Below are 27,401 nucleotides of genomic sequence, written 5' to 3' on the forward strand. Positions count from 1 at the left end.
CCATTTACAGGGAAGTCAGGTACATTTCTCGTAATACAGTCCAAAAATGTGAATAATTTGCTGTCTGAAAGGACCCAATTCTGTCTGCCCAGAAGCCGTCTCAATACGTCGAGACTTTGTTTCTGTTCTAGGGATAACCTTCCCCTTTTGTTCAATACCTTAACTAAAATACGCACGATTGCCTGTTCCCCTGTAGATATCTATGATCCCATTTTCCGTTCCCGTGTTCCCAGCCGCTCACCTTAAAATCGGTGTCTAAGTTGTCCGCGTCCGGACTGCAGCTCTCTGATCCGCTGCGCAGCTCTCTAGTCCCGGGTCCCGCTGCTCTCTAATACGTTCGGCTGGGCTCCACCACCGGTCGCTCTGTTTACCGCGATTCTCGCCCCACGTTGGGTGCCATTTGTGGCGGATGAATGGCACGGACTCAGGAGGGTTTGCGTCCTGAGACCTTTATTGTTTATTTCTGAGCATATTTAAAAAGTTAGCTGCTTCAGTGGTTTCACAGACACACTTTGCTAAGCCAATCATCATGCAGATTATGTCACAGGTAGCCAATTATTACACCGATCACGCACGCAGCGGTCATGCCTTGTACCTTGCTACTTGTTTAGAAAAGCTGTCTTGCCCTTAACCTTGGTTCCCACTGGCTTTTGCTGGTTTATCTGTACTTTCTCAGGATGTATCATTCCCAGCTGCACCGGTGTCCTTGGGTACGTTTGTCTGAGGCTCCTGTTGCTTGCTACTTGCAACTTTCCACCAGTTTAACCCTGTCATGACCCTCCACATTGCCTCAGTTCCTGTAGAGGCTTATGGCTTATAAAAGCTGTTTTGTGTTCATCATCTCCATCCCATTCACTTTGGGACTGCTCTCCATCTCAGAAATGACCTTCAGCAAGAAGCAGTCAGGCAGGCTGAAAATAAGATCCAGTCATGTTAGTTAAATGGTGCTATCAATGTGCAAGGTTGTCAGAGTCACACACCAATTAAAGATCTTTTTGCCCAGCAATTTACCTGTCTGTGGCTGACATAGAAAAGGACCATTGGACCATTCATAAAGGACTGAAATCCATCCTGTGGATTTCCTACCTGCATTTAAAACTGCTAAAATAACCCACTCTCTGTACCACCCAAGCATAAGCTATTGCCTCTCTTCAGTTTCTCTGACATCCAGAGCTTTTCCACACAAAGCAAATATCTGTATGCACAGTGCCCTACAGAACATAATCCAATTTATTATTTCTGAGGGGAGAAATGAAGTCATTTTAGTCACAATTCAGGCTTACATTCAAAACGTTAACAACAATATTTTTTAAATGGCATTAAATATCTTTAGCTAAACATTGTCTTTTCCACAGGTTTATGAAATTTTTTTATATAACAAATGATTGTAACAGTGAGAAACTGATATTTTAACAGCCAATCTAAATACTAAAAAAGGTGTAAATATTCAGTATGATGTGCAGGGAATTAGTAGCAGCATTAGCAGTAATGGGACTTGCATGAGTAATTCTCCACATAGCACACTGAACATGTACCCCAAAGGACTCATCAAGAGAATCAAACTTTCAATTACATTTTAAACTAAAATAGGCTTTAGAGCTTTCTCTCTCTGACATAAAACTTTAAAGCAGATTTATCTCTACAAGGCTGAACTTCAGAGCTTCACACTGCTACTGACATAATAAAAGTAAATAGATTATGATTCAAACATTATTAAAAAAAGGAAAAAAAAAATCCTTACTGTGGAATTAAGTCTCTTTGGATAATGTATACTTATGCAATATCTCCACTCTGCTGCTGTAGTACTTGAGCAGTTGACAGTTTCAGTGTATGCATGACACTCCCTGTGAGGTAGTGAAAAGATCTCACCTCAACTGTACAATGGAACTGATATCCTTCAGCTTTGCATCTTTGACACTAGGCCATTCTTCTTTTCCAAGAAGTGCTGATTAGCACCTCTACAGTAGAATCATCTAGCAGGGAGGAAAGAAACAAGTTTGAAATCTGAATCTATGCCATTTATCTTACACCAGCCTTCTACCTCATGGTTTAGATATATCTATGACCTACCAGGAAACAGGGGACATTGAAGGAATTAATGGTAAGTGACCACCTTCTCATTTTGCATCTTTCAGAGAAAGGGGTCTGACTTCTGCCAGAAGCAACTTAAACTTTTCAAGAAAATACCAGCAAGCATCATTGTAAAGATCCAGGTCATGGGGGCTTCCCTAGACAGAAAGAAATTGACAGATTCTGGAAAATGTGCAAGATAGAAATAATGCATCATGGACAAAAACATATTCTGATCTGAGAAAGTATATTTTTGTGATTTTATTAAGATAATGTTTCAGTTACATTTAAAATTGTATATGTCTTGCCACATATTAGAAATGACAAGTACTTTCTAGTAATAGATGTTGAATTACACCATAGTCATTCTGCCTCTTCATTTCTCATCCTGACTCATCCTCACTTCTCCTAGCAAGAACCTCTTTCTTGTGAGTGAAACTGTTTCTCTGTACAATTACATTATTTATTATACTGCTTTCAGTCATTTTCAGTGCAAGTGTATGGCCAATTCCTAAGCTAAGTAGCCAACCATTGAGCTGGCCATTATCACCCAAAGCAAGACTCTGAGGTTGCGATAGAGAGTTTCATGAAAACTTCTCAGACATAGCTAAAGAAAAGAGGGGAGGGGGAACAAATCAAATGCTAGGAATTATTAGTAAAAGAGTAGATGACAAAACAGAAAACATGATTATAACTTTCTGTAAATCTTTATTTTGCCCACAAAATGAATTTTGTGTGCAGTTCTGGTCCTCTCATCTCAAAAAATGGATAATCAGAACTGGAAGAGATTCACAGAAGGGCAACAAGGATGATAAAAGCAATGGAATAACTTCCCCACAAGGAATGATTAAGTAGGATAGGACTTTTTGGCCTGGAAAAAAAGATGATTTAGAGCAGAAATTATCTATGAAAGAGATCTACAAAACAATAAGTAGCACAGAGAGGGTGGACCGGAATTGACTGTTCATTATCTCTTCAACAACAAAGTGGCATCAAATGAAGCCTGGAGGAGCCAGGCTCTTCATGCAGTGGGCAGTAGACCTGTGAAAATCCTTGCCAATGGACTTTGTGGCTGCAAGAAATTTACTTAGGTTCTAGGGGAGACTGGCTGAACATTTGAAAGACGGATCGACTAGGGTTACTGGCGAAACAAACCACACCTGGCTCAGGATATCCCCTAATGTTAAAAAAGTCAAAGGCTGGGAGAATGTTAAGGAAGAAATACCACGAATGTTTGCCCTATTCTTACTCTTCCCTCACTGTCCACTTGTGGCCACTGTTGGAGACAATACAAAGCTAGATGTCTTACAAGGTCTTTGTCCGAACCAGTGGAGTCATCAACAGGTCATTAGAGGGACAAGTAAATTTCTGTTTAACTTGATACATGCCTTGGAGTCTGACATGGATTTTAAATCAGAAACAGTTCATTTTATCTCCAGAAAAATAATTTCCAAGAAATATTCCATAATCCAAACCAGCCAGATCTTCATGTCTCTTCACCTCATCTCTGAGTACAAGGAACTTTTCTGGCAGACCTGAGCAACGCATTGTCCTTATGATTATCCCACAAGGGGGTAGAGAGGAGGTAAAGCCAACTCTAGTGGTCTTGTAAGTAGAGTTGTAACATCAAGTCAATGAAAAAGCATCCAAAAGTAATGTGGGTGTTCTAAATTTTAATTAGTTCCTGAAATTCCCTGAAGTTTTTATTGAACAGACAGTTGCTCATGATGTGTGTGGGTTACAGAAGAAGCAGCACCAGAATTACTTTCCTAACTAAGCAAGAAAAATTAAAAAATGTTTTTAAAAACATTCTATGATCATCTGACTGTAAATGCAAGCCCATGATATTACACCCCTGGTTTGCAATTAAAAGACACTCTGAATCCCACTTTCAAGGTTTTACAGTAGGAGTGTTTACCAGTAACTATGCTGGATGAACTGCATAAATGAATGCTTGTTCAGTTGATTCACCAACTTCTAATTTTTTCCCTTGACTACAGTTATCTGTTTTCTTGTGTCAGTAAATGTTGGAGAGTGAAATCCTTACTCTGCTAAATTTACTGGAAAATTTACCATCGACTTGAATTGCATTAGGATTTAATACATAATTTCTAAGGCCTATATAGAAACAAAAATTAAACCAATTTATTGCTCCAGCAATACTTTTAAAAATATTTTATCTCTTTGGTTATGTCAGTGGTGGACAGATGAAAAGCACAATAGAAGCCACACCATTTAAGGCTCCCCAGGCAGTGCTGTATATGTGTGCTCCCCGAGGGCCCTAGAGATGATCTCTCCTTAGCCAGCGGTGCCTATTTTGGCCTGCTCCAGCCAGTAGGGAGTTTCTACTGAGGACTCTGTGTTGGAGATAATTTCTGTTGCCACTATCCTCTCCGTACAGACTTTCCTACACCAGTATTGCTGGAGTGTATCAACAGCAGCTATTGCAAACCATTCCTCCATCAAGATCACAGTGCGAGGCTTGAGACTGTGCTGGAAAAGACACAAATAACCAATGCAACCAGTGAGTAAGTGGCTTTCTCTCAAAGTAAAATCTTTGCCCTAACTGATTTCTCTGTTGCTTTTACATACTATTCAGCATTACTGGTACTGTGAATGTGTTAATGTATATAACGTATATAAATCTCCTGTGTTTGGTTTCCACTTGGGAGACCTACTTTCTGCAACATTATACAAAGGATTGTCAACCAGATTTTAGCTGTTTTTTAAGGGAATTACACTAAAAGGCATTGCATGAGAATTCTACCAGCCCTAAACAACTTCAAGACAGTTTTTGTTACTAGCAATTAACAGCTCCCCCTGCCCCAAACCAACCTGCAGTATTTTGCTTAGCTCAGGAAGAGAGTTTCTGGAAAATGTTGCCACATATTCCACAAAATGCTCCTCACTCAAGAATTACTGAAAGGGTTTCATTTTTTTCAAGAATGAATGTTAGAATGAGATCTCATTTTGAACCATGCTATGCTCTTGAAAGACTGTGAGAAGAACCAATGTTCACTGTAGCACAGTAATGGCTGGTTTTGGCAGTACAATGCAAGCTTTATCATCACTTCTTGCCAGCACAGGTCTTTTGATAGTGAAATCAGTCAAATCTGTAATAATAATGCAGTGAAAAAGGCAACAGGATTTTAAAATGCTCTACTGGAAAAAGATATGTCTTTGGGAACATAACGTAAGTATCTGGGAAGTTCTGTGTTTATTGAACAACAGTCACTGACATACTGTCCCTAGAATGAGTTATCTGACAGACTGCATATAAAGGAAAGATTGCTGAGAATAGGGCTGAGCAGTAAATTAAAGTGAAGAATCCATGTTAAAAGAACCGCACATTTGGATCCTGGTCCTGAAGCCATTTGTCTGAAAACTATGAATGATCTCATGTGGACAAAGGAACTGCTACAGCTCTTCCTTAGTTGGATGTACTTGAAATACAAGCTTTCCTCCCTGGTAGGAGTCTTCATGATTTTCTTCTACACTTTTTTATTGGTGATACAGAACAGTTTCTCTGATAACTGTATAGAAAAACACACAGTTGTGAGATCATAAGAGACCATTCAAGACCGATCACAGACATGTTATACAAGTCTGAGTCTGTCTGTAACTCAGCAAGTCCAGCTCCATCTCCACGTTAGAAAATTTTCTGAGATATCTTTTGCCATCAGAGGTAGTTTTTTCCCAAACCTGAAGGTGGAACTCTTGTTCCTTTGATGATCTTTATATGAGTGACATAGCATTTTGCATTGTCATTATTTTCCTTGAAGGAATATGGAATTCTCTGAAGTCACTGCTGAGTTGTCTGGGAGATCACATTAACAATGGTAGCAAAACTGGATAGTCAGATATGTCTGCTGTGTTCACAATGAAATCCACCAAGAGCTCTTCAAACATTGTCTGTTAGGACCCACAAAAAAAGTCTTTCTGGGAACATCCTTGGGATCCTATTTCTTCTTTTGCTGCTACCTAAGTAGCCTTCTTGGCCTTCTTCTGGAGTCGTAAAGTTTAAGGATGGAAAAGACCAAGTATAATCTTGTAGTCTATCTCCTCCATAACAGACTGCACAGAATCTCTGCCAATATATTTTGCATCAAAACTATAGCTGTGTGTGCTTGAGCTATAGCACACAGCATCTTTGAAAACTATCTCCAGTTTTTTCTTTTACTGTCAATTTTGTATCGTTTCAAAATAGATTCAAAGAGAATTTAATCTTATAGCCAATTAATACTAATATAAACCTTATTTCTAGTCTGTTTTTTTTTGTATTCCCTTCAGAAATATGTCTTCAGATCTTAAAATGTCATTTTCTGAAAGCCAACACTTCATTTACTCCTCAAACATGCTAGCCCATGCAAGTACTAGTACATTTATGACAAAGGTACTTCTCTACCTCTGTTGGACGGTGCTTTTAAAATACCTCACGTTAATGCATATTTTTCAGTCCTTTAATACTTTTTTTCTGGACTTTTTCCACTTCTAACATCCCTTTGAAGTGTAAATACCAAAACTAGATGTGATGTTTCAATAATAATTTCATTAATGCTGTAAGCATGGGCAATACCACCTTCTAACTGTATTTCATGTTCCTCTGATTTTGTCTCAAAGGATTAGTTTGCAAAAGCTTTGTTTTGGGAGCTCATGTTCAGCTGCTTATGTCCCATTATGTCTGGGTCCTTTTCAGTGTTGTTGCATGCCAGTTACTGTCCCTCAGCTTTCAAGTGTGGCTTCCAGGCTTTATTATAACTATACAGCCTTCAATTTGACTTTTTAGGAAGAATATTTTTACAAATGAGAATATCTTACAAAGCAATTCAAAGCTGTTTATGTAAGTGACCTGCCCTTATTTACAACAGCAAAACAGTAATTATATATTTTTGTCTAGGTCATTTGTTATAGTATCAGGCCACGAAAAAAATCTCGAAGAACCCCTCTAAAAAGATATCTGTAAGACTAATCTTCACCTATAATTACTTTTCTTGAGAACTGTCAGTTTGACCAGTTTTTGATCCACTTGTTTGAACTTCACAAAATTCCATGCAATGTCTATGAGAATGGCATATTGCTTTAACTCAAATGAAGACTATCAAATCAACATGATTACCTGTATCAACCAAACTTAAATTCTTATAAAAAAAATCAAGTCTGTTTGATCAAATCTTGTTCATAAAAGTGTGTGGACTAGCATTGTACTACTGTCATTTAATGACTGTATCCCAGGTCAGCATTTCCATGATTCTGCTAGTATCCACATCAAGCTGGCTAAGCCTGTTTCATCCTGTTTATCCTTTTTAAAATATAAATTCAGGGTAAGCTTTTTTTTCCCCTAGTATTCCATTGTTAAGTAGCTGTCTTGCAAGCAACAGAATTAATGAAGACTGATTTCCTGTGGTTTTGGATCCTCTGGCCCTTAAATAATCTTAACTACAATAACTACAATTTCTTCCTCACATGTCCTATGAAAATCCCATCTAGCAGCCTGGAGCTACGTGTATGCAGAGTGGATGGCTAATATACACATATCAATTGTCCACTTATTTGCTGCCAACAAGAATGCGTAAGAACTGAGTTTTTGCCTGCTTTTCCTTTGCTGAGGAAACAAATTTAGGTTTATTTCCTCAGTGAGATATCAAATTCCACAAAACTTAAAAGAGTGTAATGACTTTCTCCAGATTAGGTTGGAACTGGCCAAAAAGGGCGTGGGATGACAGGCAGATGGACAGATTACATAAATCTTGTTCAGGAAATCAAAATAATCTAAAATTCATCTTTGATAGTTCAGAGATCTTCTTAGTCTCTTAATGTTATTGAGTACAATTCAATAATAATTTATTTTAATAGTAGCATAACATCCTCATTAATTGTTCCTATGCAGATATTGCCAGGTAGCGAACTGGTTTTCTGTGTACTATTCAGAGGTGGTAAAATGACCAAAACTGGTAACAGGCTGCTCTCAGGTATTTTAGTTCCATTTGCTCTATGCATATGAAAACCTGTCCCTTAGTTGCCAGTATGCCTGCTGTTAGCAGAAGAGCTGCTAGCCAGAGGCTGAAGTATTGTGATAGCACATAATTATCAGTGTAAGGTACAAATACATTTTACTTCTTTTCAAAATACAGGTGAGAAATATTTGTTAAATACTTACTTTCTGAATAGTGACAGAAGCAGGGAAGGACTTAGGGCAGAAAGGAAAGGGCCTGGTCTTTTGTTCTTTATCATATGATGTAAAAATTCAGCACACGGCCCTCACAACTCCTTTCTCCTATAAACTGATTCTTTATATCTTCACTGTCCGCTTTGCAATTTGTCTGGTAGAATACTCTTATCTAAATTAAGGCATTTGGAAATTTTTGTGGTGGAGATTTACGAAACATTCTAAAAATGATGCCGAAAGAACTGGAACCATTTGGCTCTCTTTTAGAAAACGAAATTTAATGTTTATCTCTTGATGAGCACCTATGCCAGATGCGCGTTACTGTGGCCGACAGCGTTTCTCCCCTCGGCCGTGACGGGGTCGCACGAGCCCGGACTCGTGCACAGCCAGGGGTCTGCAGTGCGCGATGGGGCCGGGTGTTCGCTGCCCGCCTGCTCCAGCCATACCGAAACACGCGAGACCGGATCCACAGCCTGCGCTTTTGGCCAGGCACAAGGGGTAACCCGCACACCTCACTGTCCTCCCTCCACGAGAAGCCCCGTTTGGTCCCATTAAATTTCAAGTTTTCAAGAGCCGCCCAGGGTAGAGAGAGTGTGTGTGCGCGGGCGCGTGTGGCGGGCGGGGGCAGGGGCAGGGCTGCGCACCGGCTCCGTCCCAGCGCCGCGGGGCCGCCGCCGGCCGCGCTCCTGGTCGCGGCCCCAGCAGCCGCACGGTGAGGCGCTGGGGGCGCAGAGCGGAGGGGTGGCGGCGGGGGGCTCTGGGCATCGGCGCGGGGCGGGGGGGCTCTGACTGCCCTGGCGGCCCGCTGGCACGGCGACGGCGGCGGCGGCAGCGGCGCGGCCCACGGCGGCTGCCCGCGCCCGTAGATGGCGGCGCCGCTGCTTTCGCTTTCGTTTCCCGAGAAGCTACGGAAAGGCTGCGGCCAGGGCCGGGGTGTGGGACCGGAGCCGGGAGTTCGGGCCTGGCGGCCGCCGGAGCACCCTACGTACGCGAGCGGCTGGGCAGGAGTCGGCAGCCGGGCCGGAGGAGGGGGAAGGTCGCGTTCACAGGAGCAGCGGGCGCCGGGAGTGCCGCCCGCTTTTCGTCCCTCTCAGCCTCCGCAGGGAGGGCTGCCGCTTGCAGGCGCGGCGTGCGGAGGCGGAGGGATGGGGCTGCCCCCTCGCCTGGGCCGCCGGCGGGCCACTGCCGCCAGCCGGGCCCTGCCGCTGGGAGGCCTGTGCCCCCGCGGCCCGCATCGCTGTGCCGAGAGCTCCCGGCCCCGGCCGCGGCGCCTGTGCCGCCGCCCGCGCAGGCTCGGCAGTGGCGGTGCTGGTGCCTCCGGCAGGGGTTGCCTCCAGGTGCTGTACAGGGCACGTGGGTCGGGGCGCTCGTGAGGAGGCACAGGGAGCAGTATTTTTGGCTTGCCCTCAGCGGGTTAAATTTAACGAGAACTTGCCAGACCGGCTTGGATTAAAAAAAGGAAAGGAAAAAAACCTCCAAAAAACATAGTGTGAGAAATGGTTTAGCCCTGTGTTTCCTAAGTGTTTAAAAACATAATTCTTTTTCAGGAAAACGAAACTAGTAAAGTCCACTTGAAGCCTTGATATGGGACATAATACCTTTCTTTATACTTATGCTTTTCCTTCCATCAGTCCTTCACTGCCTGTGCCTGTTGCTTGTTAAGGCGAGATACAGGAAGTGGTAGGCCTTAGCCACAATGCTGGTTGCTACAGTGAGAGCAATTCACTCAAGAATTACTGAAAGGGTTTCATGTTTTTCAAGAATGAATGTGATCACACATTGCAAAGTGCTAATCCACTATAAACTTACTGGTTAAAGTAAACCTGGTGAACTTACTGGTAAACTTACTGGTAAACCTGGTTCAGGTTTGTCTGAAAAATGTTGACGTGTCAGCCTGGTACTATCTAGTTTTAGGATGATGTATTTTAGGATCTAGTTTTTAGGATGAATAGACCTTGTGTGCCTTTCTGCATCTGGTTTAAACACATAAAACTGATTTCCTATCATCTGCTCTGATTTCTGAAAATGCAGTCATGTGCCCTTGCCTTATCTGCATCAAACCCATCTTGCAGGGTGATCCGCAAGCACACGGATATTCGTACCAGTCGTAGGAACCACAGCCCCAAGTTTCAACCTGGTATGTACAGCCACTAATTCTGATTCTTCTGCAGGAGATCCCACATGTACTGTTTTTTAATCTCCCTAAGTAGATGCAGTTTCATGTCAGTTTTTGAACACTTTGGAGCTAATCACAATGACTAATTTGAGCCTAACAAAGCTATTTTCCTTTGGTTACTTTTATAGACAATGGAGAAAGATAGGCTCTTATAGAGGGGTGGTTCAGAAGCAACGCGTACCTTGGCTCTGGAACACCTCTAAAGGAGCGTGTTCCTCACTAACTACAGTGCTAGGCTGATGCTCTTTGTCACTGCAGTTTTGGGGCCAGTACTATTCTAAGAAGAGTTTCAGGTCACCTTACTGAGTAAGCTATTGTGTGTCTCTGTATTCCAGCATTTGTATTCTAATTCTTTGATTATTTTCCTGTAAGCAGTAATTTATTTACACTGAGAAAAATAATGATTTGAAGCCTCTTGGCCTTATAATCCATAAAAACACGGTATATGTGCTAGAGGTACTTTCTCTTGTGCCAGTGGTTGTTTAAAGTGTCATAAGGGAATTAACATTATCAAATATGTGTGTTACATTGCATTTCCCTAGGTAAGCAGCACTCTTCAGGTTAATTTTGTATTTTTCCTACCGTATTTGAATGGAAAACACTACATAGTTTTAAGAAGTGCATGAGCATTACATGTGATGCAGATTAACAGCATTTACTTGAATTTATGGTACAAGTATGTTACCATACATAATAAGAATTTTACTTCTGATTGACTATAATGATGTGCTTTCTGTGCACCTCCAGAAAGTAAGTGGAGATTTTGTGCTAGGGTCAGAATTGAATCCACACTTTTATTGTTGGGAATTGTATGTCTTAAGACTCTTTTATCTCTTACAATTATTTGATTGAAACAGTGAAATAAGATAGTGTATGCTGTTTGTGCCTTCAAAATCCAAAAGAGGAAGTGATCTGTTTTTTAAAAATTTTGTATGTTTTACTTGCCCATTTATTTAGAAAAGAAAAGATTAAGCTAGTGGAACTCCTCAAGTTCTATTGCAAGTTCTATTGCTCCATGGGTGGTGCTCACAAAGAAGAGTGAGTGGACTAACCATTTATGCAAGATACATTTAAATAATTTCAAGGATATGGGGGTGAACAAATTGGATAAGGAATTTTTTCCCCATCTTGGATAGTAAGAATCATAGATGATTTTCATATTAAGTACAGATTTCAAGTTAATGGTATTCTTTTGTGCTAAATTTACTTTATAATTATAGTTCCATTTTGGGGCTGGTATCCAGAAAACATGAATATTAAGAAGAGAGGTATATATAATATTTGTCACTACCACAAAATTTCATAATGCTGCTACAGTATGCTTTGGATATGTCTTCTTTTTTTATAACACAGCTGAAAATTCTGCGTCTGAATCTTGATCACTTCTGGATTAATGTATTTCTTTCACTGAAATATAATGAAATTTTGTTTCATGAATTTTAATGTTAAACTGAAAGTATTTTATTCAGGTGATAAGCTCTAACAGGGCTATAGTGCAGCATCAGTGTTTGAAAACGCAAGATTCTGTAATTTCTGTGTTTATCAAAGTATCTTGCACAATAATTATAATAAAGAAGAGTTAATTACATTCACTTTTATCTAACTTTTTTAGTTACTGATTTCATGTTATGGTATTCTCTTGGGTTTTTTTGCTCAATCTTTAAATTTACTTTAGAGAACCATAGCACTGTTTTCCAGTCTCACAGAACCTGACGATTTTGTTGGGCTTGCAACTTGGTAAATACCTGTAGAAAGGACTGCCCAAGCCCCTGTTACAGTGACAGTCCTGCACAGAAAAGGTCAGAAAGGAGGGGTGATCTGTTTTCCTTGGCAGGTCATACAACATTTTGATATTTTAATGGCACCCTCTGTAAGAGGATTTAGAATTTCTGCAGATTCTTGTACATGCTGAGTGTAATTCAGATCCAAGGATAAAGAAAAAAAAAGGTAAAAAAAAAAAAGCTAAAGTTAAGAGCAATATTTTTAACTTACCTGAAGAGATTGTTTGATAGGCTGGACAAGGCTGCTATTCAGAGGGACTTTGACAGAATGGAGAAAGGGGCTGGCAAGAACCTCAGGAATTTTATGAGGCAAAGACAAAGTCCTGCATCAGAGATGGAATAACCTCATGCACCAGTACAGGCTGGGAAGAGACTTGAGAGAAAGCAGCTTTGCAGAAAAGGATGACCTGGATGTCCTAGTGGGCCACACGTTGAGTATGAGTCAGTGTGCCCTTGCGGCAAAGGTGGCCAACTACATCATGGGCTGTCGAAGGCAAAGGAGATATCTTACCGCTGTGAGTAGGAAGGTATAGAGCCAGACTCCTCTTGATGGTGCATAGTGATAAGATGAGGGGAAATGGACACAAGCTGGAACTCAGCAAATTCAGGCTTAGATATAAGGAAGCTTTTTTTTTTTTTTTTCAACTGGAGGATTGTCAAACACTGAAGCAGGGGCACAGAGAATGCCTGGAGTCTCCAGCCATGGGGATGTTCAGGACTCGGTTGGATAAGGGCCTGAGCAACCACATGTAATTCAGTGCGGACTAGCTGATTTCTGAAAGTCCTTTCCAACCTAAATTATTCTTTTTTATTTTGTGATTACTCAAAAAACCAGGCATGATAGTTTGCAAATTAATTATTAAAGTGATGCTCAGGAAAACACAAACCCAATAAAGTATGCAAGAAACCTTAATTTTTCCTTGAAATTACACCTGGAACTAACCATACTGTTATCATAGCATGGTCCAATTTATATGTCGTCTAAACTGTTGATTTTGACTCTCGTCAATCTCTAGATATCATTAAAGGTTAGGTACAAAATTTTTGTGAATTTAGATTAGTCTCAGCTGTATTCGCTCAAATATGGAATGGGCTGTGGATTTCAGTTCATAACGTTTGATAAATTCAAAGAATTTGTGTCATCATTTCTTCAAGATGATTCAGGATTAAAGAAAAGCATGACATGGATGCTAAATTTCTTTAAGCAACCATTTTTTAATTAATTCTAGCTTATAAAGTAGTGGATTAGTTTATAAGCTGTCAGAAAGAGGAAATACTGCAGTTTGGAGTGTGAGGCTTTTTATCTTTTGCTCATTGCAAAAATGATCTGGTTTAAGCTTACGATGGAGCTCAATTTTGAGATGTGAGTGGGTCTTTCAAAAGTGTCAGAGACTGTAGTGACCAAAATATAATAAAAGAACTGATTCATTTTTTATCATCTCACATTTAAGAGTACTCTTTTTAGAATGATGCAGAGTAAATCAACACAAAAATATTAAAGTTATTTTTACATCCCCAAAAATGTGAGGCCACTTGCTGCACGTTTATTTGAAGATGTGGACAAAGAAGGATTAAATGTGTTGGCTTAGAAAGGGATGTCTAAGATTCCTTTATAGTATATCTCTGTGTAATTTGAAGTGGGAATGATTTAGCAGTGGTTGCAAAATCAGTTGATGAAATAATTTTTTCTGAGGTTCTGAAAACGGAAGAGTACAGTATCAGTAATTCTGAAGTGAAGTCTTCGTAACTGACTTTCTCAAACTTCTTCTACCTTCAGTGAATATTCTGCTTTCGCAATGTTGTTTTGTTGGATGGGACAGGTAAAGGAGGAGGATCCTTTTTTGGTGTTTTTTTTTTCAGAAAACAGTTTTATTTGTAGCTATGTTGGAAAAAGTCATTAATCCGGGACTGTTTTCCTCTAGAAACCCAAATTTGCTTCGTCGGAAGTTCTTTTACCTTTCTCACTGGCCTGATAGATGCTTACTGCTTGGCTCCTTTGAGTATGAAGGAAATTGGTTCATACTCTCTTGGCAGCCTAGAAGTGAGGGGCCTGACTGCTCTTTGAGTGGTTCAGTTAGAGACCTAATTTAATCAACTGATATCTGTCTTTAAGTTCTCTCTACCTACAGGAATCACAGATGTTAGAAAAAAGTGAACATTCTCCCTCCACTCTCCCACGCTGTAGTTAGATGTGGGAAAAATAATGCATAATTTCAATGCTAATTGTATGTTTGGCTGTGTAAAAATAGGAAAAATTGCCTACCCGTTGCATATTGCTCCTAATCTGTATCAGGAGGATTATGCTATCTTAATTATTTTAAATTACTTTGGTTACTGATAGGGTGAAATCAGGGAAAGCCTTCTGGTGTAGTTGCTGTCTTAGTACAAGTACTTTAATGTAAGCAAGTCAGCATTTGTCTTTTTACGGATACAGTTCTGACAAAACTTTCTGATCCATGTCTGCCTTTAGTTCATCCTTCAACTTGTTTTTGTTAAAAAAAAATATATACAAAAAGAAAATCTGATTGCAATAACCTCTGTTTATACAGTATTAAAACTGACTAAACTAAAACTGGCTAACTAAAAACTATTTCGCAATAATTTTCTCTTGTCCCTTGTGTACATTCAGCATAATGGAATTCTTTTACGTTACTCAAACACCCTGTATATAAATGCTATTACGTATGGTTCCACAAATCTTTATTTTAGAGAAGTGAGCTTCAAAGTTATGTTTTATGCATACACAGAGAACAGAATTGAGACTACTTAGGTACCAGTCCTGCAGATATTTCAGCAACCTGTTTAAACTCTTTGTTAGGTGATACCTTAGACATTTTCACCAGGGGACAAATCTGATCTGGAGTGGAAACCTTCATTCAGGAGCTCTTGATCTTACTAGGAAGTGAACTTACAAAATTAATTTTGTCTTGGTGTCTCTTCAGGATAAGTTTTACAATTTTTAGGATGATTCAGAATGTGAATTTGCAAAACTTGGATTCTGATTAAGTAAAGCATCTAATCATGAATTTCTTTTTAAACAAATCTATCATTATCCTACAAAGCACGTTTGTGTCTGCCTTAATTATTTAGGTATTTTTTGTTCGTTTTAGGTTTTATTTATGAACAATGATCCCCCAAACCCTAATACAGTATGCAAATAAGGTATCCAAATTTTAAGTAGTTAATACTGCTTAAGTATGGTTTTGGAAGAGAGGTGATTATTGGAAATATTGAAGTATCTTATTTTGCTTTCTTTTAAAAATGAATCTAAATTGCTACATTTTTGGAAGCCTATAATTCTTTATTTTTTTAGGGATTTCTACCTTGGTAAAGGTAAACTGGACAAGAATTGTCTTGAAAGCTGTTTTTAGGATGTCTGAAGATAATGAAAAAGTTACGCTTCGTCGAATTGAACCTGCCATTCAGAAATTCATTAAAGTGGCAATTCCAACAGATTTGGAGAGGTTGAGAAAACACCAAATAAATATTGAGAAGGTTAGTGTTCACTTTTTTACTAATATAGCTCCTTCTACAGTATAGAAGCAGCACAGTGGAAGATTATATGCAGACTTCAATGAAATGTTGGTTATTAAATGCTTCAATTAAAACTTGGCTATTGTTCATTTGCTAATGAAATTACTGTATTGTCTGGTCATTCAGTCTGCAAAAAGGCTTTTACATTTGTGGAAACTGGTCAGTCCAGAGCAGGAAACACTACTGTTTTATGTTAACAAGTTGTTATAAGGAAAGCATCCCAATACTCTTTCCTTATTTTTTAGGTCACAGTGGTTTGCTGCCAGCTATTTTGAATAGCTTACTGCTTATATCTGTCTTTCCCTATATAGATTTTTTTAACAGAGGGAAGAAAGAGAGAGAGAGAGAGAGAGAGAGAGGGAGATTGGATTCTTAAAGTGAATAGAAAAATAATTGCCTGTATCAAAATTTTAGCATGCTTATATGCTTCTTGTAGACATTACCTCACACTTGACAGTGAAATGGCTTTCTAGTCCTGCAAAACCAAATACGTTCTAGAGCTTCCAAGAAAAATTAGTGTCAGGTTGAATACTTGCATACATTGTGGCAATGACTGTACTAGGAAATTAAACATGCCCAGGACAGTTCTATGGCATGAGAGGGCTTATGTCCGTATTAGTAAACCCTCATGCTCTGCAAAACAGGGTGGCTGCATCCACATTGCTAACTGGGAGTAAGCGTCTGTCCTATCTTAACTCCTTAATCATCCTCAGCAATTATTTTTATGAGAGTACTGTTTGTCCTGGGCCAAAACTATGCCAGGAACTGTTCTAACAATTTCAAATTGTAGGCATAATCAAATTTCAGACTTGAAATATTCTCTGTTTATTAATACAGATGTAGCCTGTGGAAATAGAGATTTTTTTTTTTTCAGGGAAGGTGGTTAAGTGACTCAGAAAATAAGCCTATAATTGTAATATCAACTTTCAGATGGAAATTTTGAAATGACTGATAAAAACATATTTGTTAAGAAAAACTGGTACTTGGGTTGTACACCTTTGGAAAGAATGAAGAGTTTAAAAGAAAACATAGTTTGTGAACATGATTCTGATTCTCTGAAAGGTATATCTGAAGGCTGTGTATAATGGTATTGATGAAACTGTTCAGTATGTTGATGCTGTCACTTGTTCACAACTTGACCATAGCTTTACTGTAACTTCACCAAATGTAACCTATTGGATGAAATTTTCCTTGCCAGGTTTCTGCCTCAAGCAGTTTGGGGTTGGGGAGAGGAGAGGAGAGACAATATATCCATGTAGTCATTTCTGAGAACATAGTCAGGAAATAATGTATTGTTTTGCCTAGTTTAAGTGATAATCATTTCTTTTAATAGCAGTGACATGCTTTGCAACAGTAGCTTGAGATTTGTTTGAGGCATGGTCTTTTTTAGGACTACACTTTGCTGTGCCTCTAAAAATCTGCCGCATTTTGGCCAAGAATTAAGATTCTGAAAAGAAGTTGTTTGCAAGTGCCCAAAATTGGACGTGCTCCTGTGCTTAGAAATGACTAGAACTTTTTCTGGAGTTGCTAATTTGATTGGTCCTGAATCTGAGAATGAAAACATTTCTGTGTTCCTGCTGTCTTGGCCTCTGACTTTCCTTTGCTGATGTGCAAGGGGAAACTGAAACTCTTTGTGGCTCATGTGAACAGAGGATAGAGAATTGGAGGGGAGCTTGTGCAGAAGCACATCTGGGTGAAAGGTGAGAGAGCACAAATGGCAGGTGACCATGGGAAGAGCTGTGGCTGCTGATACTAATGATAGGAGATAATCATTTGACTCTTTCCTGATAAAGGTATAGAAAGGATCCAGTAAGCATAAAAACTGCAGTTTTCACAATTTGAAAAGTGTGGTGGTATATAATATTTACACAGTCTGAAGCAGTAGCTCCTAAATGAGATGAACTGTTTTCTCGGTCACAGCATGCCATTTACTCTGTGTAGTTTTATAGTTGTATAATTTGTAATGTTTCCTAAATGCCACAGGATTTAACATTTTTTTTGGCTTGGTATCAGCCACTTTGCTGCAGCTGATGCCACGTTTTATTCTAGTGGCCAGCAGCTGCTTTCTGTTCTCCAGCTTCTCCCGCAAAGAGCAGTTAATTGAGTTGCTCTGCCTCGGAGCCACGCTGCGGAGCAGTAGAGATCCAGAGTTAGGATGTAGCTTGCTCCTGGGTGAGAGGATGGAGGAAGCAAAGAGCCTCGACTGTTAAATTGCTGTGGAGCTGTGCAGCCTTCAGGGATCCATGTGTGCATTGGTTAGTGTGCATGGCCAGTACTTAGCAGTGTCTGTAGGACTAGCTAATGGCAACTAGCAAAGAATAATACGGGAGGAAGACTCAATCCAGAGGTGAGTAGAGGGGAGCATGATAGTAATACCTTTTCCATGCAAGCTGTTATATTCAGATAGAGACAGTCTTGGTAACTAAGTTGTTCTCTTCTCTCTCTAACCAGAAGCTGCACAACTGCCCCAGGAAGCAACATGCATTTGTCAAAATCAGCTGTTCCCTAATCCCTTGAGATTGCAGAGAGGTTGGCCTATGTTAAAAATATATTTAAAAATATATCTTCAGGGCAGTACTGCACTTAACATCAACAGCAATCTATGAATGTTCGACAGTGATGCGAACCATTCTTCAGAGTCTCAGGGAAGGCATCCGGAAATAAAGGGATGCAGTGAAGTGTCTGCAAAGGAATGGCATAAAAGCTACAGCCGTGCCTGAGATTAGCAAATGGATGGTCATTGGAAAAAGTCATAGTGTATAAATGGGAAGGGGGTGCTGACTTGTCAGTACAGAATGGGAAATGGTTAGCAGGGCGCAAATGGTTTTGTTGCACTTTGAAAATGAAGGTAGGCTTTTAGTTTTTGTATAATGTAATAATCAGGGAGAGGCAATGGAGGGGAATGCCAAATTCAAAACTGACAGGTTAAGGAAGAGCCTCTATATTGAAGCATTATGCTCAGACACTAGCGAGACAAAATTGCATTTGTTAAGGAGTGAGATAAAGAAAGCAGTAATTTAGATGTGGTGTTATGGGTATAATGGTTTCGCTGCTTGAATTTTTTTGGAAAAGTATAACTTTGTACAGCTAAATAGGATCTTTGCTAAGTATTGCATGTATATGTAAGAAAACCCTTACTTCTTTAGGGTTTATAAACATCCTGACAAGAAGCTTTAACAGGCATGGGATATTGTACTGAGAACAAGGACATGATCAGTTATCGCACTGTGTAGTCCTTGTTAGTAGTTTATCAGTGTGAGAGATGATCCTTAGAATTACATTTTGCAGAACCTGGTCAGTGAGGAGGAATAGCCAGCTCCTGGTTGATCTTACTGAAAATTTTTTATCTATTTAAACAAAGAATAATTACACTGTATCTAGCTAGATATTGTTACCAGGGCATCATGGAAGGGGTGAAATATGCTCCGCTTAACTCAGTCATGTTCATATGTTGGTAAACTGAAGACCTTTTTGGCCCAGTGACTCACTGGAGTTAAGCCTTCCTGTTTTGCAGGCAGAAGGGGAAATCTTTATAAAGATATTTTTCTATAACTAGAAGAAAATGCAGGCAGTATTAGCACTCAAGATGAAATGAGTCTTTAGGTTAGTTCTGATTTAATACTCACTGTGTACAAAGCATTGTCAGAGAAGCTCATACTTCACCACAGTTAAATTATAGGCAATTCAAACCACAGTGTTTCTGTGATGGTAATTAATGTCCACATTGAAATACCAGGGTACTTCATGAGTAGTTGAATTTTATAATTTGAACATAGTATTATTTATATTTTGAATCTGATGCATTATGTAAAAGGCTCTAATTCTTGAGTTTTGGGGGGTTGTTGATGGTATCTATGTGAAGAATCTGTTTAACCAATGTAATTAAATTTACCTATCAGAAGTTTTAAAAATAATTTTTAAAACAGGTCTTAAAATTAAGGTGTTAACTGCATTTCCTCTAGAACAACACTTTTATGAAAGCAAGAAGTGGCAGCAACATTTAGTACAGATGTGTCTTTCTGATTTCAAAATGCTATTAATTATAAATTTCTGTATCCCTAGAGAGTGTAAGTCTTGGCAGATTTGATGTTTGAATTAGTAATTAATAGACTTATTAGAAACAAGTAACTGAGGATAAAACCTATAAATAAAGAATTGGTCACTATACCAAGAGGTATTAACAGTACTGGAAAACTTCAGAACCTCTGCGTATTGACAAAAAATATAAGACATAAAAATTTATGGGAATTAAAAAGTCGGAGTATAAAGATAGTTCCTAAATGCCTGATTTTTTTTTTAAAGTGCACAGTCACTGTAACGTTCTTTAAGTTTGAAAGTTTCTTTAAATTTTCTTAAAATACTTCTCAGGCTTTAAGAACTATAAATATTCTAAAGTTTATTCTATCGATAGCTTTATGAGAAGGTGAGAATTAAAATATGGCAATTCTGAATTTGAAATCTGTCACTCTAGATAGTTTTAGATTTCATAACACTAGTAAAAGTTTGGTTAAGATGCTTCCATAATCATTTACATTTTTCTCTCTTTAATATGCATTTTAGCCATAATGAAAGTGTTACAGTACTTTCGTGAGCTGTCAGCATCAGCAGCTTAAATGGTTTTCTGTAAAATACTTATTGTAAAATTAACTTTCAGCCATGTAAACCCGACACCCCTGGGGAGTAGAAGGACAATTTTGCAGAATCTAGTCCTGTTTATTTTACAGGCTACTTTTAAGCAAAAATAACTAATTATGTCAAATTGCTTAGAGCAGCAACATTATTTACTTATGATGAAGCCAATATCTCTAACCACCTTTCATGAATATTGATTTAAACCTTAGGTTCCAGAGATAGTCCAAACAATTAATCTACTAAATCACTGTTTGAAGAAACTATAAAATCAATGTATAATGAAACTTGACCTTGAGTCCACCTTTTTAGAAGAAGTGTCTACGATAAATTCACCATTGCTTCTTAAAAATGACAGTGAAACACTATTTTGAGTCTGACTTTCCATATAAGAGTTTCTGGTGTTCCAAATTAAAATAGAGTTTGTTAAAGATCTGAAAAATACTTCCTTAAGAAATCAAGACTCTACAGGATTTTTCTTTTTCTTCTTTTCCTGAGGAATCCTTGTTTTCTCAAACACATTATCTGCATTTAATGGCCTTTCACTCCAAAATAGGGAATAAAATGCATACTTAACCAAAACCCTGTAGAGTTATCAAATTTATGTTAGCCTCTGTTAGATGAAAGCAATTGTCATAAAACTACAAGAAAGTGGAAATTTTGGCATGCTGCATGTATACATGGAAAATAGTTGGCCTTAAAGTTTGTTGGTGATAAGCAACAATTATTAAAAAAAACCTATGCTGTAAGTCATGACATGCTTTTCTCTGTCGCTGTCAGTTTTAAGTTCATTTCCCATGACTGTGCCAAAGTCAGAGGATCTTGCATGAAATGTATTTTTCCCATGGCCTGGGAACCATTGATGTGGTGGGAAGATACTTAAAGGGGGGGTGACACAAACTGAAAAATTAAGAGATCTGGATCTTACCGCAGCTTTCATCATAGTGTATACCTTGTATAAGAGAATTATGGTAGAGATTTTAGAAACATTGGTGGGTGTTACCCACTACGAAAATGAATGCAGAGGATATTTTGAAACACTCTTGAGTTCTCAATGTCCACTGAATACTTTGAAGGAGAAATGGAAGGGATCCAAAGCAGAAGCACAAAGGTCTCTTTCTAAAGAAGATTTTCAAAAGTGAGTTGGACAAACAGGAAAAGAGGTTGAGTGTCTGAGAGCAACGTTATATTTTGTATTCCTGAAGTGGAATGTATTAGGCTATAGCACAAAATACAATTAAAGATGTTAGGATTCCATAGGTATTGTTACTTCATAGACCTCGCTTGGCTTTACATTTATTTGTTGATGATAAATAGAGGTGAAATCATCTGTCCTCAAGGTTTGCTATCCAGTTTGACCTTGATTTGCCCAAAGTGAACATTGCCCAGGAGCATGACGTACTTTGTGGTGAGCTCTGGGGTGACTCAGAGAGGGCAACGTGGTTAAATTCCCAGCCCACGAGTGTCACTGCTCTGGGGGAATTAGTCGTTGGATTCTTTGAGGTGATCCCTCGCACAGCAGGAATTTCAAAACATGTTGTAATAGAACTTCTACATATATAAAGCAGATAAATTATAAGAAATTTATAAAGAGCAATAAAGGTTTCCTGTGGAATTCTTGTTGTTCTAAATTGGAAAACAGGGTTTTTTATTATTCAGTATGTTAACAATATATCACAGTCAGCTGAAATTGAAAAGATAATTTTTCCCCAGACCATTCCTGTTCCACCCTCAGAAATTCATGTTTCCATACTCTTTCAGGGACAACTGAATTGGAAGATCTAATATTGATACAGGTTTTTATCTATTTTATTTTAAAGAACAGTGGCAATAATTTTAATGGCATAATAATTTGTGCAGAAGTTGCTAGTTTCCTAGAAAAATCACTTTAATCTGACTTAATTGAAACTAAACCTTTTCCATTCCATAGTGCTACAAAATCCTAACATGGAGGAACTGTTTTCTCTGCAAATAAGTAACTTCAGATTTCTCATCATACTTTAGGAGACCGAGTGTCTTGCAGTCCTTTTTGCTCTGGTCTGTATAATTAAAAAAAGGATTAATAAAAGATGTAGGCTGTAGATAAAGTGATTTTTTTTATTGAGAGCATGAGATGTTAAGAAATTGAAGAATTAAAATTTACAGAAAGCACATCAGAAGTCATGCTAAATATTTTTGTTCTCTTAATTGTTTAAACGATTAAAAAAGTGTTCCAATATTGTTTAGTATTTTTAATGCATTCTTTGATGGTTTCAGTGCCTACCCCAAGGGTCACAGTTTGTACTGCTTTCTGCTGTTTTATTAAGGGTATTTTCTTTTGTGATGGAAATGTCTCTGTATTATCTATGTCAACTGGCAATACCAGGGATTGATTTTTACTGATTACTATTTTACTGATGAGAAGAAGGTTATATGTGATGATATTGATGATTTTGCAAACCTTGCTTTCTGCAATTGAATAATTACTGTGGCCTCTGTTCTGTGAAAAGTGCTGTATGGATAGTTTCCCATTGAAGTTAGTGGAGCTTGATGTAGATACAGAACCTGCTTTGATGATTCTCTTAACTCTGTTTGTAGCTATATAAAAAAGGTAAGTGTAAATGGGGACAGTAGTATCTTGTAATGAATGCAATTCTCTTTGCAAATAGTATCATATACCTTGTGGTCTTATATGACCACTACTGCTTATCCCTCACTCCATTCCTTTTTCCTCCTCTGCTCTTTATTTTACTGATCACTAAGTGAAAAATGCCACAGCAGTATCTGGATACTGCAAAATCTCTTTGTTGTTAAAAGCTGTTACTAGAACCCTGGTTATTTCTGATTGAACAAAAATACATTGTCCCAAATTATTCACAAAATGTATTGCCATTTACTTCTCCAGTTTTGCAGTGGGAATGCCTGTGACTTAGCTTTTCTAATCTAAATTTTGGAATATTAAAGTGATTATTCAATAAAGTTTACTTTCTCTGCGTAGGCAATTGGTAAAAATTGCAATTATATGGAGTATTTTTTCTGTATTTTAGTATCAAAGATGCAGGCTCTGGGACAGATTACACGAAGAGCACATCAATGCAGGACGGACAGTTCAGGTAAGGCTATTAAAATGAGTGTGATATTAATGGAATTAAATTATATACATAGTACTGGTTACCTCAGGGACAGATTTTGACAGACATGTAGATTTGACAGATGGATTTGACAGGTAGCTGATAGCCCTTAACTTTGTTTAAAAAGTAGGGATTTCTTAGTTGTATCCTGTGAGCAGATAGTCACAAATTTTTTGAAACTGCTGAAGGAGAATATGGCTTATCAATAGGAATTTTCAGGATCCTTAAACAGACACTTTGTAGTCAACTTTTCAAATAAGGTATTTTTATAATAAATTCTACAATTGTGTGAACCTACTGTGGGTTTTTAGATAGTGTGTATGATTTCAAATACACGAGTGACTGCTGGTATCTAAATAGTATGTAGTATTTGTATACAGCTTTGAATAATGCAAAGTTTGGAGACTCTGGTCTTTTGTAAACTGTATGTTTACATTACTAAATTAGAAGATTAGGAATTGCAATAGTGGGATAGTTTTCATTTTAAAGAATGGTTTCAGACCAAACACTGAACATCCAGACTACTAGTTCGGTGTGCAGATCTGTTGTTAGATGAGTAAAAACGTCAAAGGATAAAATAGCAGACATGTTTGTGTTCATGGCATCATATCAGTGACTTCATGCTTAGTCAACTGTAACTCAGCACACAGGAAATGTCACATCTGTTTTTAAAAAAAGCACATCTTGATAAAAACAATGCAAAAACTAATGCCAGACATCAGCCTTCACACTGTTAAATAGCACACAACCCAGGAAGATTATCAGTGCAGAAAAACACTAAGAGCAGATCTGTGCTGCAAAGTTTTGCTGGTACAGATATAGCAGCTAAGGGTAATACTGCTGTACTGGCAAAACTCAAGGGACAGACATACATTTGCCAGTAAGAGAGGCATTTTGTTTTGGTTTCATGTATGTTATTCGCAGAAGGGACATGACTGTCACTGGAAGAAACCTTTTGTGACCTATGCTGCATCTAGATGAGCAGGCTTTGCCAGTAAGGGTAGCACAGTCCTAAAACATTGTATTTTATAGTTCTAATACCATAAATTCTCATTTGGTGCAATGCCCTATTGTCTCCAATGGGAAATGAGACCAGACTAAAAATGAGAAAAACCTCAGAAAGAAAAATTAATTGAAGAACAGTATTAAACAGAGAGCAGAGCCAGAGTTATGAACATGTCACTTGATTATGGTATTTTTTTTGAGGAAAGGAAGGTATTAATGTGCTTGTTTAGCATAGCTGATATGAAGATATATATAAAGTCCACTTGATTTTTCTCTTATTTGAAGCTTTGAATGTTTATTATGTTTTTCACTAAGCATTTTTGAAATTTGAATATAAAATAAGTTTGTTCTTGGTCTCCATATACCGCCAAAGAATCTTTCAAAGACAGTTGCAAAATCAGTTGTATTAAAAAAAATAGCATTCTAACAGGTGTGGGGTAATAGGCACCTGTTCGCCTATGTCTGTGTTTTTATATATTTTCACATCTGAGAAGTGGGAAAGGCTTTCCTTGGAGCTTTCTTATAATCTATATCATTTGTTTAGCAAGACAAAATCTATCAATAATTAGGTATAGGAATAGCAATTATATTGAAGATTTTGTTTTTAGACACATTAAATGCTTAGAATTAAAAAGGCATATTTGTCTCTAGAAATTTTTATGTTTGTGTTGAGCCTAAAGACTGCCATTTTCACTTTCAACCAAAACACATTTTCTTATTTTTTATTTTTGTGCTTTTAGGTCTTGATGAAAGTATGTTAAATTGGTGCACATTCGATACTCAAAGAGCAGAATAAATGTCTGGGTCCATGCAAGAGGAGTAGACTAGCTCTTTGTTTTAATTAAATAGTTAGGAGTTTGGAGTACTTGATAATAAATTATATGACATGTAGATTGTGTTTGCTATAAACTGTTTAAATGTTTACCAATGGACTTGTGTTCTATTTGTTTGCAAAGAAATCAGATTAATTATTGTGATACCAAATGTTCTCTGCAGTGCACACTTTGCTCTCAGAATTAGATGTTGTAAAAATACATTAGGAATCCCTAAGTCAATATTGACCCAAGGCATCCACCAAAGGTTTTAGACAAATATATGCACAGCCACTCTACGTTTAATCCATGTGCACATAATTAGCCATTTTTCTGAATTTTCAGTTTACCCAGAATAATTACTTCTGTTGTACTTTTGATGATGGTCAAAAGTATAACAGAAGTATAGATGAGTATAAATGTATACCTCTTCTTTCTGATGACTGGATGCCACATTAAAAACTTCTGAAAGGAAAATGGATGGAGACAGTCAGTGGAGAAACTGTGGAAATCTTCTTTGTATATGGCGTGATGCCACCCTTTCAAAAATACTGAGAAAATAGCTCTAGTATGTTGTGTCATTAGTTTTCACAGATGTGCTTTTATAGATGTTCCTTATTAGGGATATTGCATGGACCTTTTAAACTCCCAGGGCCTGATCATACTCATAGTTAGAGGAAGCAAAATACTGTAGTTATTAGAGCGGATATAAGACATTGAACAAAATAGAAAAAATGCCGTGGATAATCTGGCTTTGGTCTATATCCAGCCCACAAAAGGAGACCCTATTTTGTAAAACACGCCCAAGCAGACATAGTCTCTCTACCATGGTGTTCCAACCTGAAAAGTAACTTGAAAAATGTCAGTCCAATTTTTTTTCTTTCATGTTTTTTAATTTTAGCTGAGCATAATTTACAAGTGAAAAAAGTTTTTTGTGTCAGCCTTGAAACTCAGTCTGCTCTCTTCTGCATGCATCTCTGAACTTACTTGTATTGACTCATATCTTCCGTACCACTGTGTCTTCAGATTAAGTTCTTGTTATCCTTCTGGAAGGCCCCACAAATATACTTTGAGAGCATGAGGAGCAGAGTGGATGAGTGTCTCTATTGCTGCAAGAGATTGTTTATGGTATCAAAGCAGGGTTGTGTAAAATCAGCTCACTGTTGCAGTCTGTGGCTGTCTGTAGGTTAAACATATCCTTAAACTCAGACTTTGTAAGATTTATACCAAGAAATTTGTAACATATATCCTCTATTTACATTACTTTGAACAAAGTCTAGAGAAATGAAGACCAGATTACATTTGCAGAGGTAAGATAATGCAATAATTCCTCAAAACTGTTATTTAAGTTTGAGAGGGTTTTGAGATGTTGGGTTTGTTTGGAGGCACTACTTACTTCATAATTTAAAATAACAAGTAGAGTGGAGGGAAAGTTAACAGAGAGAAGACAAGAGATAAAAAGAACTCATTTGTTGGACATGACAGATTCTATGACTTCCATGTACTATTTCAGCATAAATAGTTTAGGTTTAAAGTGTTAAATGTTGGAAAATGTATATGGCAGTATATTTAATGGTAATATAATCAAGGAGGAGAAAAGGAGAATGGTGGTGGCAGAGATCAGTGTGACAATGCCATGACCATGGTAATTTGGTTAGCTGGTAGCTTTAGGAACAGTGTGGGCTGATGGAGATAAAATAAGTGAAGTGCTGGAGTTTCTGAGCATTCTGGGAAAATTAGTGTTACCAAGGATGTGTGACTAGAACAGATACTTGTGATCTTAAGGTAGCTGTTGCTGGGATGGAGGGCCTTTGATGGAACTTTAGTTTTTTTCATAACTGATAGAGATACCACATGTTACCTAGAAGAGACCAAAGTCATGAGTATAAAAGTGATCCTGAAGCTCAAGTCCTTTCTGCCTTTGCAAGGATTTTGGCTTCATCTCAGCCCTTTGACATTTGTAAGAGGTGTGACCATTCAGACCTGGTGTTTCATCCTGGGCACCAGGGCCTCGTTTTGAGTCAGCACTGAAGCACTGAGGTGTGTTTGTACTGTTCGTTACCACATCTTTTCATTGTGTTCTTAGTATGTCCTCATACTTAATCAACAGTACATTGT

General features: G+C 38.1%; 1 protein-coding gene and 1 long non-coding RNA gene across 7 annotated transcripts in view; one reads left to right on the forward strand and one right to left on the reverse strand.

Moving 5' to 3' along the window:
* Positions 1 to 507: 507 nt before the first annotated feature.
* LOC136991278 (uncharacterized) lies at positions 508 to 9,399 on the reverse strand. Its single transcript, XR_010883406.1, has 3 exons — positions 9,226 to 9,399; positions 1,870 to 1,973; positions 508 to 911 (listed from the first exon to the last, which is right to left on the reverse strand). It is a non-coding gene; the product is annotated as an uncharacterized lncRNA (long non-coding RNA).
* The window catches only part of STX17 (syntaxin 17), a 52,689-nt gene continuing 33,717 nt past the window's right edge, over positions 8,430 to 27,401 (forward strand). For all 6 annotated transcript variants that reach the window (XR_010883405.1, XM_067291098.1, XM_067291094.1 and 3 more), the window contains exons 1-4: positions 8,430 to 8,948; positions 10,309 to 10,373; positions 15,507 to 15,688; positions 23,383 to 23,448. Coding sequence is in view for 5 of the 6 variants with exons in the window: in XM_067291098.1 (XP_067147199.1) it covers positions 8,548 to 8,948; positions 10,309 to 10,373; positions 15,507 to 15,688; positions 23,383 to 23,448 (714 nt within the window). In the remaining variant the exon portion in view is untranslated. The remainder of the gene's footprint in view (positions 8,949 to 10,308; positions 10,374 to 15,506; positions 15,689 to 23,382; positions 23,449 to 27,401) is intronic.

The sequence above is a fragment of the Apteryx mantelli genome, chromosome 2 (assembly GCF_036417845.1).
Source record: "Apteryx mantelli isolate bAptMan1 chromosome 2, bAptMan1.hap1, whole genome shotgun sequence".
Classification (NCBI taxonomy): Eukaryota; Metazoa; Chordata; class Aves; order Apterygiformes; family Apterygidae; genus Apteryx; species Apteryx mantelli.